Source organism: Lagenorhynchus albirostris, chromosome 4, assembly GCF_949774975.1.
Source record: "Lagenorhynchus albirostris chromosome 4, mLagAlb1.1, whole genome shotgun sequence".
NCBI lineage: Eukaryota > Metazoa > Chordata > Mammalia > Artiodactyla > Delphinidae > Lagenorhynchus > Lagenorhynchus albirostris.
This window is the reverse complement of record NC_083098.1, coordinates 20,421,652-20,441,704: the sequence shown is the minus strand read 5'-3', so window position 1 is coordinate 20,441,704 and position 20,053 is coordinate 20,421,652. Positions and strand designations below refer to the sequence as shown.

The 20,053-nt window shown below is 41.6% G+C and overlaps 1 protein-coding gene across 6 annotated transcripts in view; it reads right to left on the bottom strand.

Annotated features, from left to right (window-relative positions):
* The window catches only part of NFKB1 (nuclear factor kappa B subunit 1), a 122,437-nt gene that overhangs the window by 13,284 nt on the left and 89,100 nt on the right, over positions 1-20,053 (bottom strand). For all 6 annotated transcript variants that reach the window (XM_060147641.1, XM_060147636.1, XM_060147638.1 and 3 more), the window contains 6 exons: positions 18,368-18,506; positions 12,271-12,414; positions 10,913-11,002; positions 9,006-9,191; positions 7,688-7,829; positions 3,969-4,083 (listed from right to left, as the gene is read on the bottom strand). In XM_060147641.1, coding sequence (XP_060003624.1) covers positions 3,969-4,083; positions 7,688-7,829; positions 9,006-9,191; positions 10,913-11,002; positions 12,271-12,414; positions 18,368-18,506 — 816 coding nt within the window. The remainder of the gene's footprint in view (positions 1-3,968; positions 4,084-7,687; positions 7,830-9,005; positions 9,192-10,912; positions 11,003-12,270; positions 12,415-18,367; positions 18,507-20,053) is intronic.

Below are 20,053 nucleotides of genomic sequence, written 5' to 3'. Positions count from 1 at the left end.
GGGCTTGGTAGTTGTGGCTCGCGGGCTCTAGAGCACAGGCTCAGTAGTTGTGGTGCACGGGCTTAGTTGCTCCGCGGCGTGTGGGATCTTCCCAGACCAGGGATCAAACCTGTGTCCCCTGCATTGGCAGGCGGATTCTTAACCACTGCACCACCAGGGAAGCTGCTACAGTGATTATTTAATATAACAGAAACGGATTTTTTTTCTAAATTTCCACTCTCACCCTTATTTTTTTCATCCCTTAGAACTATATCCTGGCTTGAAATGAATCACGTCCTCAGAACTTTAGACATTATAGCCAAGAGCCTTCCTCTCAAAAAATAAATAAGTAAATAAAAGCTGTGTTTATAATCAGATATGTTATATGGGGAGATGGGAAAAGGAAAGGGAACGATACTGGAAAAAAGATCTGAAATCACATGATACCATTCAGAGATTTAAAATTATCTGTAGTTTCAATATAAGTTTCATATCATATAAAATCTCTTACCATGAGTAAAAAAATTTTTTTTAAGTTTTTTTTCCTATGATCCCATGAAGGTTTTCTATGACATTTTAGGCTTTACATCTTAAACCCTGGGATTATATCTTAAGCAGTTACACAATGTAGGAATCCAGGAACTTTTCATGCCATGCCTGCTGGCATATGGACTTATGCAGACATTCTGCAGAGCCAAGTACACAAATGCCCCAGCAATCCCACTCCTGTCTGTGTATCTGACACAAATCCACAAGGGCACATGGGTGAGACTCTTCACTGAAGTACTGTCTGTGCAGGTAGGAAGAGAGAAGCTGGTTCAGTGTCCACTGTTGGGGAACAGGTACATAACAGGTGGAAGATGTAAACTATGGGATCCTCTTCAGGAGTAGAAACAAGGAACTAGCTGTACACACAGGTGCGTGGATAAATCGCATAAGCGGTGAAGGCAGAAATATAGTGACATGTAGCACAAAGCCACTTATGCAATTAAAAGATTACGTGCATGGGGCTTCCCTGGTGGCGCAGTGGTTGAGAGTCCGCCTGCTGATGCAGGGGACGCGGGTTCGTGCCCCAGTCCGGGAGGATCCCACATGCTGCGGAGCGGCTGGGCCCGTGAGCCATGGCCGCTGAGCCTGCGCGTCCGGAGCCTGTGCTCCACAATGGGAGAGGCCACAACAGTGAGAGGCCCGCGTACCGCAAAAAAAAAAAAAAAAAAAAAAAACGTGCATGAAGAACTATATGGACACACACAAATGAGTGCGTGTAAAACTGATGAAACCCAAATGAGATCGGTGGATTCTATCAAGGTCAATTTCCTGGCTTTGATACTGGACAAGAGTTATGCAAGAAGTTACCACTGGGGAAACTGGGTGAAGGGTACGTGGGACTCCTGGTACACTTTTTTTTTTTTTGGTAACCACCTATGAATCTATAATTGTATTTAAAATTTAAGAAAAAGGTTTATGCAAATCAGAAGCAGTATGTATAATATAATGTGGACTGTGTGTAAGGATATACTAAAATATCTATTTAAAGTTATATATATTTTTATGTAACCAATAACTGGGAAAATACTTATAAACACAATAGTTATATTTGGGAGTGGGGCTGGGAGACGTATATGCTGCCAGGGAGGGTAACCTTGATTCTCTAATGTATATCCTTATGTACTATTTTAAAAACTATGAATACATATTATATTTATAATAATTAGAAACATTAAACAATACATGCGCAAAAACCCCACTAATGTTTTACAGGAACATATGCAAATAAAACAGTTGATATCACACACACTGGAGTTGTTGTTTATGTTGTGGGGAGGGAAATGGGAGAGGAAAAGAGGGTTTAAAGGGAACAGGTTTCAGAAGTATTTTCAGAAAAATCTTAACCCTATGCACTTGGATTATTTTGAGTGTGTCTTTCTCTAGAGGGTGGGTGGCAGAGAGATTTGATCGTGACAGATGGCCACAGAAATGTACTAAGATTAGTGAAAGGTATTCTGGGAGAATGTTTAAGACAATTGCCAAATAATCCACATTACTTAGGGAACTAATTTCCCATCACAAATAGCTAAGAGGAAACCTTTACAACAGATAAATGAAAGTCTAAATCTTAGTGGGTTTCTAGTTCTCAAATAAAAGTTGCCATTGGGTGTGTGTGTAAGACCTAAAAGGCAAACCAGGGGGATCCCGAATCCTTGCCCATCAGTGAGAACAATGTAAGGTGGGGAAAACGGACCTGCATTCTCCTGAGACTCCCCAAATCAGAAGGCACACAAGTGTCAAAGGTGGTGGTTTGAGAGTTTTTGTCTCCAGCACACTGGAGAGTCTCAATATATGTACCCAAATGATACAGTAAGGAGTTTGGCACATAATACATCACAACTACTAATATCCTGTTGTGCGGTGTCCTTTGCAGGTCCTATTTATAAACAGAAAAACAAGCAATTCCTTCAATCTGACCTCCAGGCAGTGAAGTTAAGCTGCCTTCGAAAGGAGGACTGAGAAGTGACAACATCCCATTTCTAGTTTTATTTGTACACTTGGGATGGTGAAAAGGGACAATCAGTTCAAAAGCCTGCGAGAGTCAAGCTCTAAGGGCCAAATGACTTTCCAAATACCAGCAACACCCAAAATGGTATGAAAATCTGAAGAAGCTATCCTTTAAATATATGTCTAAAATTAGACCTCATCCTAGTAATTTTATGAGTCAGCGAAGAATCCCCAACTTCATTTTTCCTTTGATCTTAAGCATGACAGCCAAAGAAGAAGCCTAACGCCTTACATCCATTACTCTCCCTTATCGGGAAACACCTGTCCACAGATAAAAATCTATCGAGATACATGTAAACATTTCAGGACTTCTGCTTTGAGGAAATAAAAATGATTCACATCACCTGCTTTAAAAAGTTGACAACTGGAACAGACACCTTTACTGTGTAAATAATTACGCATGATGGCTGTCTGTATTTTTAGAGTAAGGGATGTGCTTGAATCAGGCCTCCGAGCATACCACAGAGGCCAAGGAAGTTTGGGAAGTCACTCTGGTTCGTGTGAAAAGAAGGAGAAAACAGGGAAGCCGAGAAGGCGGCAAGACCAGGAGTCTGTAGAGAAGACTGACGGGGCAGGGGAAAGGCAGCAGGAAGAGAGAGTGCCCCGGGAGGGAGGAGGGAGCAGCTCTGGAGAGCGGAACCCTGCTCACGTCCTGCTTGTTTGGTCCCTTAGCCAGACAGGTTGGCCCAGGTCTGCCGGCTCCCTACACCCAGCATCCAGGCTTTGGTTCTGTCCAACAGTTTTAATCTCCTTTCCTCACCTGAAATCTGCATGTGCCCAACAGGCAGCCTCACTGAGTCTCCAGTCAACGCCCCTATCTGAAATATTTGAAGACCTCTGTAACAGAGGTCCTGAAGCTGCTTTTGAACCCACCTAATTTCTATGTAAACCTGATTTGGGCAAATCCCTTTGGTGTCCCCTGTTTTCTTCACCTTGAGCTTTCTGTTTCTGAAAGACACTTTTTCCTTCTCAAGCAACCTTTTTACCTTTCTGTATTCTGATTCGGCACCCTTCATTTGATATGCATTTAATCTAGACGCTGTCAACATGTTTAGCAGACTTCAAGATTCTTGTAAATCACTAGCTTTTCAAACTTAACTTTTTTTCAATTGCATTTTTTCTTGACAGATGTGACATATTTATTCTATGCTGGATCGACTGCTTTGGCAGATTTCTGAAGTTTAAAGTTTGCAGTCCCCCAGCAGGATGCTGAATTTCATTGTGGGGTGATTGCTATTACACCCACAGATCAAAGGATCCTAATTCATAAAAGAACATTCCCGTGTAATGGGCTTTTAAGATATTACCTTCAGAGACATTTTGTTTTATTAGCTGTTAACGTTATATGCTACTGTTAAGAAACACACGCGCGCACGCACGCACGTACAAACGATGGATTTTTATACAGCTGTCTCCTTGATATTTCTGCTTACCTGGTAGAGATCATTTCTCATGTTGATAATTTCTTCAGAAATCAAGCCAGATGTGACTTCTAGCAGATCTCTCACAAGCTGAGCATGAAGGTGGATGATTGCTAAGTGTAAGACACTGGAACAAAAATATAGTGGCAATAATCAACTGGACTGTTCATGGAAAAAAAAAAAAAAAAGATTCCCAAGGTAGGATTAGACTCCCAGACTGTATCTGGCTCTCATACCTAGTTTTCTTTGGCCCCCAAGTGTCTCGAATCTATGAAACATCTTGTATCCAAGGTGGGGAGGCTTTACTGCCTACTCATTTCCAGTACCTGCCTGCTCTCTGGTCTCTGGGGGCATTCAGTTTGGACCCTTGAGGTGTAAAGGAACCCGGGCTTCGAGACAGAGAAACCTATGTTCAAACCCCAGCTCTGCCTCTGTGCCGTGCACTTTCTCCTCTGACTTTTCCCTGACTTACCCCGACACACAGGTGACGTGTGTAAAATGGCTGCACTAGGATCTGTTCAGAAGAGTGTAGATATCTCCCGTAGCTCTGCCACCTCCTCCCGAATACAGTGTGGTGGCTTTTTAAGATCTTCCTAGATCCCAAGAGGGGAGAATGGAGTCAGGCTCTTAACTATGGGGAGAAGACTCTAGACGCAAACTTCTGAAGGAACAATGTAACTGTATCTCTCCACCGAGTCAGTCCCTCTGCCTGCAATGGTTTTGCTCCTCTTCTCTGCCTCAGCGGCACCTCTTTATCCTTCATATGCCCGTGCAAACCTTACATCCTTGGAGAAGACTTCCTCAACTTCCTAGGCAGAGCAAGCTGTCTCCCCTCAAGTTTACTGCTTGGTTGAGCGACTGCAGTTTTCTATACATCTTCCTCTCTGGCCTGTGATCCTCTCAGAGGTTGGTTCCCTCTGGGTCAGCCTTATAGCCCTGGCACACAGTTCAGGCACTAAAATAAGGATGACTGAACAAACTTAGGGCGAACGCTAATGAGGCTGAAAATATTGGCAGGTGCCAATCATCACTCCTAGGAACAAATTTTTTTAATTGTTAAGAAAACTTAAAATTAATTGGAAACGACTCAACAATAAAAAGTGGCTACTATTTGTTTAGAGCTTCTAATACCAGACCACACCAAGCACTTGACATACATTATCTGACTAATCACAACAACAATCTTATGAGGTAGGTGATATTATCCTTATTTTTCAGGTGATGAAAGTGAGACTTACGGGTATAATAGAACTCAATCCAGGTCGTATGTTAAGTCCAGGACTGTCTTGCCCCAAAGCCATCTCTTAATCCCTTAAGCTCTCCTGCTTCAGGGGCACATGGGCACTGCTCTGTAGAGTTGCAGATGCACATGCAGGAGGATGAACCCTCCGAGGTATGGACAGGTTATGATGCAGAGCGCTCTGAGGATCCCAGGGAGGCAGTACATACGGGATTTGAGGCACAGGCTGGCTTTTCTCTAAAGATATTAGGTGTCATTTTATTCAGGCCACCTTCTTGGAAATAGCACGTGTATATTACTTGGGATTAACATTGACTCAGGAGAGCCTGAAAAACTAAAGTGCGACTTCGTTATTTGAGAGATTTATTAAATGAATGATTTCAGGGTTTCAGTCCTGTCTTTTGAACCGTAGGGCTGGACGAAGACTGCTGAAAAGGGCCCAAAGTCTGACGCAGACATGATGCACATGTACCAAGAAAAAGGTCGTACTTCAAAAACTGCCTAAGAATTTCCATGTGCAGCTCAGCACTTTGTAGCAGAAGTACATTCCCCCTCCCCCATAGATTTTCACACCCTCATGGGAATTTCCCCAGTACCAGAAGCTTTTTTATTTTTTTTCTTCATTGTATTTTCTGTGATGACTAACGGCCACAGGATTCAGATTATTAGCTGAATACGATAAACTCAGTGAAACCAAGGGGCTGAGCTGTGAGGCCAAAAGCTATCCCTTGTCTATATTCTTACGAGGACTCCTTGGTCTCCCCAGGTCTCACCCCTCTGGCCTCCAGCTGCGACAAGCCTCGCAGGCCTGCTTGCGTGAGTATGTTTGGGGTCCAGGGCGGGGACTCTAAGGGTTTATCTCCTGCTTGGGCAGGGAAAGCCACCTCCCCAGCCTCTCCACATGCACCCAGGTCCTTACACACGTCTATACCTTCCCCTCAGGGCCCTCGCCTGAATGCATGGGCCTGTGTCCCTTTCCACAATCCTCCCTTGGAACACCAGCAGTCCCTTTCTAACTTACCTATGCTCGTCTTTCTTAGGCTCATCAGCAGGTCCCTAAAAAAGTCACCTGAAATGCTACTGTCCTGTCTTGGTTAACTGCTTTCTCTTGTGATTATATGCTATTGAATGCTAAATGGATTATTTAACCCTGTAAAAAACATTCTGCTGTTCATGACTTTACACAAAGAAGGCTGTACTGGTTCCTCTCGTACTGTATTAACGAGGCCAGTGGTTACACCACATCCTTGGTTAAGCTGCAAGGAATGAGAACAAAGGTCTCTGTCTGAAACCCTGAGGCTGGCACTTTCCTAAAGCATTTGGTTCAGTGTTTAAACTGAGGTTTAAAACACAGCGCCCAAGAGCTCTTCCACAGAGAAGGATTTCTCATTGCTGACACTATTTTGGGAAGGTTTTAGATAAAGCACTTGACTTGGATTTGAGGGCTGCTGTCACTCGTTATTTTTATAGGCTTTTGAGATCATTTTAGAAGTCTCAATGAAAGGACTAGGAGAACCGTTTTAGAAAGAAGCCAGGTGTCTTTGCAAATACAAGCTCAGTAACAGCAGGAATGGGAAGCACGGTGCTTGGAATGTTAGACTCCCACACAATGCGGGTTAGAGCAGTCACAGGAGTCTGATTCCGTCACAGCCTGGTGACCGTCAACAGAGGCAGTAGAAGAGGAACCAGTAACTGGGAGAGCATGACAACGGCCTCCTAATGGTTTTGTTGCTGCTGTTGTGCTGTCTCTACTGGGCTTTTCCTTGAGAATATTATCATGACAAATATGCAGCGGGGATAACAAGCGCTTTAGGGATTTGGTAAGACCAAATTTTATTATATTATTCGAATAAATAAAGCAAATATTCCTATTCCAATAAACAAGTGCTTGTTTATTAAATATGATTCTAAATAGTATTCCAACAAATCAAGCAGGGCTTTTCAAAAAGTACCATTCCCTATATACACTACCAAACGTGAAACAGATAGCTAGTGGGAAGCAGCCGCATAGCACAGGGAGATCAGCTCGGTGCTTTGTGACCACCTAGAGGGGTGGGATAGGGAGGGTGGGAGGGAAGGGAGACGCAAGAGGGAGGGGATATGGGGATATATGTATAGTTGTTTCACTTTGTTATACAGCAGAAACTAACACACCATTGTAAAGCAATTATACTTCAGTCAAGATGTTAAAAAAAAAAAAAAAGTACCATTCCCCACACCCATCTTAGTTTTCTCGCCCACAGTGCTGTACTCTTAGATGAGTATCCTGGCTATTTTAGAGCCCAAGAGGTGACAGCCACAGGACAGGAGAAGGAGATTGTGCCACTGTGCCACTCAACCTTACTGACACATTATTTTCCTTGAGAGGGTGTTTCAGTTGCAGGACCCAATAACTTTGATCAAGTCTTCTCATTTCTAGCCAGCATGCATACAATACTTTTCTCTCTTCGCCCCTTTAAAACAACCCTTGTTTGCAAAAGTCCTGACTTACCTGTCCCCATTCTCGTCCTGCACTGCAGTGAGATGGCGCTGGACAGCCAGCAGCATCTTCACATCTCCTGTCACTGCGTAGTCAAAAAGGGCATTGGCATGCTGCTTGGCAAGCTGCACAGCCTTCTCCAGAAAGAGGTTATCTGCAAGGCAGTGGATCACGATCACAGTTGAGTTTCACTCGACTTGCTCTACAGGAATGCCATGCTTGAGGCCACGACTGTCGGCATCAGTGTTCTGATACCCTGAGACACATCGACTTAGTGGAAAATGCTCCTTTTGGGGCTTCTGGGTTGTGCTCACTAGAAAAAGCACAGCTGGACATTGGCTCACTGACAAATATAGAGGCTGACCTCAAAAAAATCTGTCTACAGTCTGTTCGGGGAAAAGAAATTCAGAAGTTTCTGTTATCTTAAGGGGAACAATCAATCTCCAAATAATGTTAACTGGGTTTTGCCACAATTGTAAATAATCTCTTGGTGAAATAATCCTTCATGGGAGTCTTGAACGACTCTCTCGTTAGGCAAAAAGTGTCAAAAATCAGTCTCTGCCGCACAGATACAGACTCTCCAAGAGCCATTGGTGTTTTTGTAAACTTTGCTTCCTGAAGGTCAACGGGAGGAAAACTGTGGCTTGCAGGTCAAATCCAGTGTGTGGCCTGCTTTTATACGGCCCCCTAGCTAAGCATGGTTGGTACATTTTTGAAGGGGTGTTAAAAAAAGAATATGCAATAGAAACCATATGTAGCCCACAACTCTACATATTTACTATCTTTCTCTTACAGAAAAAGTCTTCCAGGCATAACCTAGGATGACCTAGACCCATGACACATACTCTAATGGGTTCTGGTTCCAAATATGCACTGTCCCTCCTAATCCTAATTCTTCAAAGAAGGCATCAGGATAAAGGGAAAAGTCCTTATTTTCAGGCGAAATTCCACTTCAGTATGACAGTCGAGAGAAGGGAGACTGTCAAAGTTATGCAAACTGCTCTCTCTTATCTGTGGTGGAAATGATTTAGGTTATCTCTCGTGATACCCTAAAACTGCATGACCACGACTGGAGAAGCACATGTAAATTTATGTACTTTATATTCAAAGATAACACTGGGAAAGTGGAAATCCCAGGGTGAATAAAATAACCTGGCACATGCTTTTCAAAAGGCACACAGGGCTCTAAAGAGCACGCTGAACTAGATGTTGATGTATCGCCTTGAGGTCAACAGAAAATAAACCTGTCTTCTGGAAATAGGTTGTCCACCTAGAACTGACCCACGCCCTCACCAAGCAGTACAGTGCAGTCCTCTGTGTGCTCACTCACCCTGGGAGCTGTGCTTCTCCTCCTTTACTCCTACTGAGTACGCCAGATCAGCCTCAGCGCCCCGCTTGCAGGACTCTTTATCTTGCTTGGTGGTCTCTGCTGCCTGCCCGGAGAGATTTATGGCCTCTCTGTCATCACTCTTGTCATAACCTTCAGGGTCATTTTTAGATGAGGTGTCTATGGTTCCTAAGATAAAAGCAAAAATTCAGCTTTTTTTCCTCAGTAAAATCTATTAATTAAGTTATAATTCACTGTTTCAGCAAAGGTCAGATAAAGGTAGGAGGCAGGGTTACTGCAAAGGGAAAAGAAAAACAACAATCTAAAATTCCTTTTAAAATGGTCATAAGTAACACGTTTTGGAGCTATTTTAAAGTCACTTGCAAAAAACTTTTTTTAAATTGAGGTATAACACTGTAATAATTTCAGGTGTGCAATATAATGACTCAGTCCTTGTACACACTGCACAATGATCACCACAGTAAGTCCAGTTAACGTCCATCAGCATATATAGTTACAAATTCTTTTTTCTTGTGCTGAAAACTTATTTAAGACCTTAAAAAATTTTTTTTTTACATTTCTAAAAATGTACACCTCATTCTGTTTATCTGTAAAGGAGAAAAATGAAATAAAGCTCTTCTAGGAATTGCAAGGAAGTGGAATTTTTAAAGTTCTTGAAAACAGAGCAGCTATTTTTTTCCCTAATGCTCAAGCAGGTTGTGAAGATGTGATCTCAATTCATATTCTTTGGTGTGGGAGCTATCCAGTGCACTGTTTCTGATCACAATCTTTCAGGTCCTACTGTGCTACCCGACAGCTACTATGAGAACACGGAGATTTTACAGGCAGACCTGGTTCAAATCCTGGTTCTGCCACGAACAGATAGGTACCTTCAGTGAGTGAATGATCATTTCTGAACCTTGGTGTGCTCTGTCTGTAAAATGAAGACACTAATATTTTCCTTACAGAGGAATCATAAAGATTACAGTTAAAACATGTAAAAGCACCTGACGTAAAACAGGTGTTGAAATACATGAGAAGACCTTGTTGTATTATTTCTTCAATGAGTACACTAAAATGGACATGTAACAGAAGTATGAACACATGATGTGACAACTGCTAATTAGGGGATACATTTTTTGTTGTTGTAAATTTATTTATTAATTTATTTTTGGCTGCACTGGGTCTTCGTTGTTGTGCGCGGGCTTTCTCTAGTTGTGGCAAGCAGGGGCTACTCATCGTGGTGCGTGGGCTTCTCATTGTGGTGGCTTCTCTTGTTGCGGAGCATGGGCTCTAGGCACGTGGGCTTCAGCAGTAGTGGCACGTGGGCTCAGCAGTTGTGGCTCACATGCTCTAGAGCGCAGGCTCAGTAGTTGTGGCGCACGGGCTTAGCTGCTCTGCGGCCTGTGGGATCTTCCCGGACCAGGGCTTGAACCCGTGTCCCCTGCATTGGCAGGTGATTCTTAACCACTGTGCCACCAGGGAGGCCCCCAGGGGGATACATTTGATGAGAAAAGACCATCCCTATAAACCTCTAAGTGTCTTCAAAAGTGTATATTTAAGAAAAAAGAGAGAAAACAGCTAAGTTTGGTGACTTTTTTATGTTTGAATAGTCAAGTCTCTCCATATCCCTATTTAATGTTCTTTTCTTTCCCCTGTTCATGCCACGTACAAAGTAAATGTATAAATTTAAATATAGTATCAGGAATAGAATCTATACTCTCCATAGGAAATAATAATTTTTTGGAAAAGAAGTATCTTCTTAATTTACTGGCATTCATCAATTTTTTTTCAAGATAATGTTGTGGTGAGTAATGATTAAAAAAAAACTTTTTGGCTTTAATTAATTTTTAAATAATTTTTTTCGTTCTTTTCTCAGTACTAAAAAAAAAAAGAAAAGTGTTACTTACCATGCTTCATCCCAGCATTAGATTTAGTGGTTCCAGGGTGGAAGGTAATTCCACCATATGTAGGAAATCCATAGTGTGGGAAGCCATACCCTGAAATGGCAAGCAAAACAAACGAAACCTCATGATGATTTTTTAAATAAAAAGAAACTCAGCAAACGTTACTGTCCCTCCCTCTGGTGAGAACAGGCTTTGGTGTGCCCGACACAGTCCTTCTGTTGAGACTTAGTGATAAGGCACATCACTGGGGGTCCTGGGACGATCAGAATTCGACTCTGGCCAGGTTACATTTTTGGCAACCCAGGCAGACCCCAGGCTCTGGGCAGCGTGGAGGAGCTCATGCTGGAGAAAGTCTCCCACTCCTGCATGGAGGGGAGAGGCTAACGGTGAGTGGCTGCCACCCAGACTCAGACTTGCTGACACAGAAGACAGTAAAGTAACCCCTGGAGGGAAAAACTGAACAAAACAAAATACAGAAACATATACTGGCTCCTCAAGAGAAACATGCCCCCACTGGTTACTCTCACGCATTTCTGCTGGAAGCACAAGCTGGTAAAACTCTGGGAAGCAGTGAGTGTTAGTTGTCATACTCTCTGACGTAGTAATTTCACTTCAGAGAATCTAATTTACAAAAATTATCTGGAATAAAAGAAAAGCAATGTGGATAGAGGAGTTCAGTGCAAACGTTTTAGATAAGAAACAGGAAATAATCTTCAAGTAAGTTATACTACGGTTTGTTCATTTGATGAATTATTACAAGTCATTAAAATGATGCTTATGTAAAATTTCTATTACCGTCGGGAAATGCTTATGTTAAACCGTTAGGAAAAAGCAGCATACATGACTCTATACACAATCATGATAATAAATAGGTCATACGAGTAAATGGATTAAAACACTATGCAAAATAAGGATCACAGCTGTGCTTGGAGAAATGTATAAATATGTATTATAATGTATGTACCTGCCAAAAAACAATAGTTAATCTTTGATGGCAGGATTTTATGTATCTACAACATAGTGCAAATATAATATGAAACCTTTCCAATGTTTCCAAAGAATACCAAGACAACTGTACCAAAAAACAAAAAAAAAAGGAGGGGGGAATATACCAAAATGTTAAGAGGTATCCTTTGGGTAACTGGCCTTCGTGACTTTTTTCCTTCTTACAGTTTTTGGTATTAATCTATCTACATATTATAAGATGAACATGCATTTCTTTGGAAAAAAGTTTGCTGGGAAATTTTAAGTCATGTAATATATCATGTTCAGTAATGTCACAACACTCAACCCATAGACAAGGAAATCTAGGAGAAGAAAATCTGCCCTTTCAGATGTGAAAGAACAGGCTTGGTTCGTACCTGGGCCGGTACTTCCAGCACCACCGCCTCCACCGCTGCTGCCGAACATGCCTCCACCTCCAGCTCCCGCCCCACTGCCGCCACCGAAACTATCTGAGAAATTGGGCATGAGCTTCTGCCGTTTCCTCTGCACTTCCTCTTTATCTGTATTTAAAGGAAGAGAAACCAGAGGAGAAAAGATTGATTCAGCTCCACTACTAGCCACAGAGAGAATACTGATTCTGATGGTATTTTTAAACATCTTAAAGGGAAATAGAAAGCACCCAAGGAGGAAGAGACGCCAAATGTCAAGAAGCATTATATTTATTCCAATAAGCACAAAGACCAAGAGCCAGCCTCAGAGGGACCACAGAACAGTACACACCCAAATTCTCTCTGCCACTGTTTCTTAAGTCCCCCCTGTCATTCAAGTTAGTGAGAGACTAGACTGCCCATCAAAGATGAAGAGACTGCAAATACTGAATGAGAACAGCATTACTGAGCATTTTCACTTGGTCATACAAAACAACCGTTACTAATCAGCTAACATTTATTATGTGTCTACAATGACCTAAGTGCTGAGGATAAAGAGAAGTATGACATCATGTCTTTGCTGTCAAGAACCCTCCAATATAATTTTAAGGTTGTAGGGGAAAGACTTAGAGACGAAGCACTAAAATGCTATATATGTTAAATTCATGGTGCCAACTAGGGTTCCAGGAGTTCAAGGAAGGACTTCTAGGGAGTCTCTGTGGGCTGGAAAATTCAGGAAAAGTCTTCCCAGAATCAACTCTATATCAGGAGAGGGCAAAGGGAGGATGTTCTGGGAAGGGGATGTAGAGGGAAAGTAACGAAGGAACCAATGTGCACTGCGTGCTTATGAGAACAGCAGTGGATCAGCTTAGCTGAAGTCAAAGTTTAGTACGAGGAATTCTTGAGAAATGGGGCTGATTGGGACCACATTGCCAAGCACCTGGATTATGAACCTAAGGGATTTAATTTACAGGCAGGAGAGCCATGGAACGTTTTTGAACTGGGGAATGCCATGCATATGGTGGTATTTTAGAAAGATTCATCTGTCGCTGGTGCATAGGATAAAATAAAGGAGTCAAAGTGAGAGGCAGAGACAGTGCAGACATAAGGTGTTGGAGGCTGTTCCTTGGTGGTCACCACAATAATAAAAACGCGTGCATCCCAGAAAGACAATAAAAGATGGATCTGTAGTCATTGGTAACTCGAGAGTCTAAGACTCATGCAAGTCTAAGACCACTACTTGACTAAAATACAGTGATGCCCTCTGAGATTTTTGATTGGCCAAGTCTAGATACTATTGAGACTTTCCCCCCTCATTCCTCATGTGGTTGCTCTGTTTTTCTTTTGCTTCTCACCAGCTCCACTGCCCCTGTGAGTTCTGCCACTGCCTTTGTGGTCTATTGTTCCTTTCTTGTTTCTTCTTTCTGTTTCCCTTTCTTTCCCTCCTCTGATTTTCCCACCCTATATATTTTTTCTCCCTTCTCTCTTCTGAAATAAAGCACTGAAAGAAGTTTTTGGTTTTTGTTTAAATTAAATCAACAGTCAATATGGTATTCTTTTTTTCAATCAGCAGCCCAATACTTGACAACTGTCCTATTTCTGATTCTTCACATCAGTTCTGGTCACTGTTTATGTTCAGAAAGATCTTCACTTATTTCTAATTCTGTCGTCATTTCAGTCATCTCAGGGCTAGAAAGAACGCTGTTGTGTACTGATTATCTCGTGATCATCTAAGTGCAGTTGAAAGATAAGCAGGGGAAAGTAGGGTAGCAAAGTACCCTTAAAAAAAAATCTTTTAAAAACGGATCCTGTCCAGACTCGCTAGGAAGAAAAAAGCCAGCATGGGTCAACTCTGAAGAAAACATGCTTCCACCAGAAAGGGTGACCTCGAAGTGGAGAAACTTGAGCAATTTCCTTATCAAAGGTTTTGGACAGATAAAGTTTCTCCATCAGTTGTATCATAACTAAGTCACAATTATTACTCATCCTATAAACTGTTGATCTCACATGGGATATTAGTTCATCAGAAATATGAAATACAAGAGCAAGGCAGACAACATATTCACCTTTAGAAATAAATGTTATCTACTGACACGCCTTCTAGCAAAGAGATCATTTGGTATTTGCTAGGTACTCCTTTTGACTTATAAAACAGGGACATTCACTGGTTATATTTCATTGTAAAATGGGAATTTTTAAGACTCAATTTAAAAATATTAACTATCCTACAGCCATTAAGATGTTAATAACAAGAAACTGATATAGAAAATTCCATGTGACAAGCTTTTTTTTTTTAAAATAGAGGTTTCATTTGTTTTGCTTGCCATGGAATTGAACATGGGGATTTTCACCCTGGGTTTACTTACCCTTGTGGTCTGCTTTTGACAGTGGACCATGGGATGTACTATGAAACATCAACCTATTCTAAAAGGGACCTAAGTGGTCACTCACTACAAGTTCTACTTTTACAGAAGAGGAAATCGAAGCTAGGATGTTGAGGGACTTGTATGAGGTCAGGGCTCAGTGACGAACAGATACAAGGTCTAATGAGCATTCCATTATATTAGGTCACCATTTCGGGGGAAACACTCCAACATATCTTTGCTTCCTTTAATAACTGATGATTTAAGATAACAGCTTAGTTCACAAATGTCGATAAAACTTTTAGCCTCTACCACCTTATGCTGTGCATGTGCCTTAAAAGTATCTCATTCCCACTTTCTGGGTTGTAGTTTGCCAGTAAACACGCCGGCATTTATCCTGACCATACCTTTCATAATCTACAGATTATGATTCTGTTTCTCCCTAATCTCCATCTTTTCAGACTGAAAAGTCATTATGGTCTTTCTTTGCTTTTGTATAACAGTTCCTCAACCCTCTTCTTCCCTTGCCAACCATCCCTCTCCTGATTATTTTGATTGTCTTCCTGGACCCAACCATCTCCATGACGTTTTTATGAGACACAACGTCAATGACCATAAAGGATGCAGAGTTCGGGGCTGCATGATTCTGTACAACAAGAGGAATATGATCTATTTCTTTGTCTAATGTCTTAACTGGTGGCACCCAACAAGTTACTAGTCTTTCGGGTGAGGATGGCAACTTGGTTGGTCAAACAATAACTTAGCTCTCAGATATTTAACAAGCATCTACTACGTGACCTACGTTGTCCGAGATGTAGCAATAAATATGAAAGACCAAATCTGTGACCTAAAGAACACAGGTAGGAAGAAGACAATAGACACATAAATTAATAGGTAAGATAATTTTACATATTGATAAAAATAAGTGAAGAATATAAAATGAAGCAATGAGTTCAGGAGTGACTGCAGGGGCTGGGGGCAGTGGAAGGTATATTCAAGGACTTCTGAGAAAGGAGCACAATGATTCCTTGGGTTGTATAGTTTAGATTGATCTTCACATAGCGACTCGGATGCTAAATGGCCTGCTACTTTTCTGGCCAGTCACACAGGCCTGGTGCAATCATTTGTCCTGGTGATTATTTCAACTTGGGATTTTATAATCCAGAAGGTTCTCTAGACTAAGGTAATTTGTTATCTTCAATAAAATTGTTCTAGTCTCACAACAACTCAACCACAATACATGCTGGCCATTCCTTCTGTGGAGCTCAACTACAAACTCTTATTTTTCCAGATGGTTTTCTACACTATTCTTATAGATGGAGCTTTTAGTCAATGACAACCTGGAAGGTAAGTGCCTGACGCATAAAGGTGAGATTTTGAACTTTCAGGAGACCCCATTCTCTAACTCCAGCCCTGGATAGCTCCTACCATAAGAGGGTAGCAAAGAAAGTAATAGTCTGAACGTGTCCCTGCTGTATCAGACTCTTTTCAGGCACCGATACCACTGGGAAAGGGACACAGGCAGCCTAGAAACCAAGCTCAGCTTTGAGTATTTCTAGGCTTACACATGTGTAGGTAATCTGGGTTTCCTTTTTTTTATCTGATTCTCTGTGTTAGAAAAATTGACATTATTTTGAACATGCATTTTAGGAGAAGAAATCTTTTTTTTTTTTTTTTTCCCTCAGAAAGTGCAAAACAATTTTGCTCTGTTTCTCTTCTGGGTCTACTTTTAAAGCAGGGTGCTTAATCCAAAGCAGTGATTTTCAAACTTCACGCCGAAGGCCCGTTCGGAAGCCCTCAGGCAGTTCCTGGGCAGGGAGGGAAGTGCGGAGAGGTAAGCCTCCTTCCTGGACAAGCCAAGTGGGCGGACTTGCCACCTCCACTTCAAGCCTCTCCGGTTTATATACTGGGATTTCGCACGAAATGTCACGTGGAGAGAAAAAAAAGGATCCTCTGCTGACAGTGTTTTCAAAGCACCAATAACGGAATGCACTATACATCTGACCCATCAGTGGAGGGGCCACAAGCTCAGAGAAGAAACAAGAAATCATGGAACCATTTCCTAAATGCTGCTGCCACAACATGAATCCTAGGAAAAGAAAGCCCTCCTCAAAGATCCCCCATCCCATGTTGCTATCACAGGATTAGCAGCCATGTGGATCGCTGCTGCGGCACCTTTGTGGGTTCCAGCCTCAGCCAGGACCTGGGCGCCCTGTCCCTCCCCAGTCTCACTTCCCTCTAGTCCAGGGGTTTCTAATTATGTTTGTGCCACGGCCTCTTTTGCAGTCTAGTGAAGTCTACGGATCTCTTCTTAGAATCACAGTTTTTAGTATGTAACATTCAAAATAGGATTACAAAAAAACCTAATTGTTTTAAAGTACACTTCTAGCCATGGAGCCCCATAGGGGTGAGTGGACTCCAGGTTAACAAACAACTTTTGAGGCCTGTTACCCTCATTCCGAGAGGAGTCTCAGTGTGAATTTCCCACCCTGCCCTCTCTGGAGTTCCAGTCCTGCCTTTTGAATGGCCTGTTAGGAATCTGCCACAGGGACCTAAAATGCAGCATGCTTTAAACTGAACTCTGTCTTTGCCCACCCAGATCTACTTTTGCTCCTTTGACTCTTCATCAGTTCAACCACATCACAGCCTTCCCAGGCTGGGATTCCCAGAACCGTCTAGGACTCCTGATTTTCTCTTTTCACCCCCTACCCCAACCAGCACCTGGGTCCTCTTGACACCATCCCTGCACTGCCTCCTGAATCCACCTTCTCCTTTCACTCCACTGCATTAAGACCTTCACTAACTTCACTATTTCTCACTTGGATTCTTGCATTCCTCCTCTGACTCACTGTCTGCTGCCCAGATAGTCTCTTCAGTGTCTACAGAGAGAATCAGAGGCATCATTCCAAATCCAAACTGGCTTGGTCATTCCCCTTTCCAGAGTCAATGCAAAACTCTTTAGGTGCCAATCACAGAGCCTGGCCCCGGCCTTCCTCACCTGCTGCGGCCTCCAGGAGTGCAACTCAGTGCTCATAATGCTCACTTTTCCCTGAATAAACACTAGCTGTTTTAGCTCCTCACGTTTCCTAAGTCTAGGAGACCCTTTCCTTCTCTGTTGCACACTCAACTACTGAAATACATCGCCAATTTTCAGGACCTTGAAGAAGCCTTCTTCTTGGTGGCTTCTTCAGAATCTAAGGTTCGTTCTCCTTGCATTCTTCTACGTTTTTGTGGACACCTCACTTTTGGAACTTACCAAAGTAATAATTCGCACGGTAACAACTGAAGGAGACTTATGATCTCCCCTTCTCGGTGTGTCCTTTGTGAGGAAGAGAATGCTGCCTTATTCATTTTTATAGCTCTGCAGTGCATGGTGCCAGTTGACAGAGTGGCTGATTCTCCTACACAACAAGCCTTATCTTTTCATCTCAACTACCTGAACCCTGAGGTAGTCAATAAATGATAGATTCTCAAATTCAAAGAGAAAGTTTCAAATGTCTAAATCTCATATAAAACTCAATGGAAATAACATTATTTTAAAAGGCTAGACTTAATTCTGTGACCCCCAAATCATATATTACTTCTTTCTTCTCTAAAAAGAAGCACCATGGACCCAGAAACCAGTTACTAGGAAGCTGTTCAAAGGAGGAGACTACCTGATCTTTTCTAATCAGACCATCCTCTTGTTGCAACAAGCACAAGTGTTTAAACAACAAAGTTACCTTTAATTTCAGGATAGTAGAGAAAAGGTTTTGGTTCACTGGTTTCCAAATCAGATTTCCTCCGAAGCTGGACGAACACAGAGGCTGGTTTTGTAATGTTGACATCTTTATACTTTGGAGTTTTGAAGACGATGGCAAACTGCAGGATACAAAGATCCAAATGTTGGAGTAGGACTACATTTCTTTTCCAGCAACGCTACTCATTAAACACATTCTTTATGCCCAACGTTTAGACACAAGGTACTAAAAAGTATACAACACCTTAGAGAAACTTACAACCTTAGAATTCTATACCCATACATTTTTACTAAATTGCCAATGTGAAACTGAAATATAAGATTATGCCAATGTATTGCAAAACTTCATTAGTTCACTCGTCTAAAATTTCCAATGTCTTTCAGTATAAATAATCACGTGAATAAAATACGTTGCATACATCTTCTCCTTTTCCAAATTAGCCTTAAAATCCTCCAAGATTATTTACAGCAATATCAGAAAGGCTAGTCGTGGAAAGAGAGAGTGAGGAAGGTGGTACTACTACCAGCCTGCCTGCCAGCCAATGAAGACAAAAAACTAAACCCTGTAAGAGAGACATCATGACAGGGTCAGTGTATTGTGAGGTGAGGATGGCCAAGGCTCTAGGCATACACAGGGCATTCGGTAACACCCATAAGACAGCCTCCTCACTGATATCTGGCAGTGCCAGAATAGTCAGGCATTTTCACAGTTTTTAGCTGGATTTTTTTTTTACTTGATCCACAAAATTAATAAGTTCAAGCTAACAGTTATATACAGAACCTTCCACCAAACAAAAAAGAAAGGATATAATTATTTTCAAGTACACATGGAACATTTTAAAAAAACTGATCATAGAGTCACAGAGAAAGACAAAAAAATTTCGAAGAACTTATATCTAAGACCACCTTCTATGACCACAATATAATGTTGAAATCATCAACCAAACATCTTTTAAATGTTTGGAAACTTAAAAATGGACTCCTAGACAAAAAATTTAAAAGAAAATCATGATAGAAATGATAAAATAAGAACCGAGCAATAATAAAAGTATCATGCTATCAAAATGTGATCTCACCTTATAGCTTTAATGCGTTTGTAACAAAACGTATTTTTTTCATTGAACTATGCTTGGGGCCGAATCACCGGTGCTGAGGGGCCCGCTGCTTTGAGCAGCCACGCAGTGTCAGCATTTAACACCCCGCCTCGAAGATGTTTTAGCTGGATTTTTTGACTATGTAATGTATTCACATGGATCAAGCTTCGTAAATATAAAAAGGTATACAATGGTGTACACTGAAAATTCTCCTTGCCATTCCTGTCCCTCCCTGTTCTGTTGTATTCTTCCAGAGTTTCTTTATGCGTATGTAAACATAAACATAGAATCTTTTTTATATACACTTTGCTTTATATCTACCTTTTAAAAAATTTTAATGTTGTATCTTTGAGACTCTTCCATATTAGTCCATAGAGTACTCATTCTTTTTAATAACTGCACAATATTCCATCACATAGATACACCATAATTTATTTAACTGGCCACTTACTGATAGACATTTGGATTGTTTCCAACTTTTTGTGAAAACTGTATTCCTCAATCGTTCAGTGTAATCATTAAGATGAGGATTCAGCATTTTCATCTCTCAGTCGTATACTCAATTGTCACCAGGA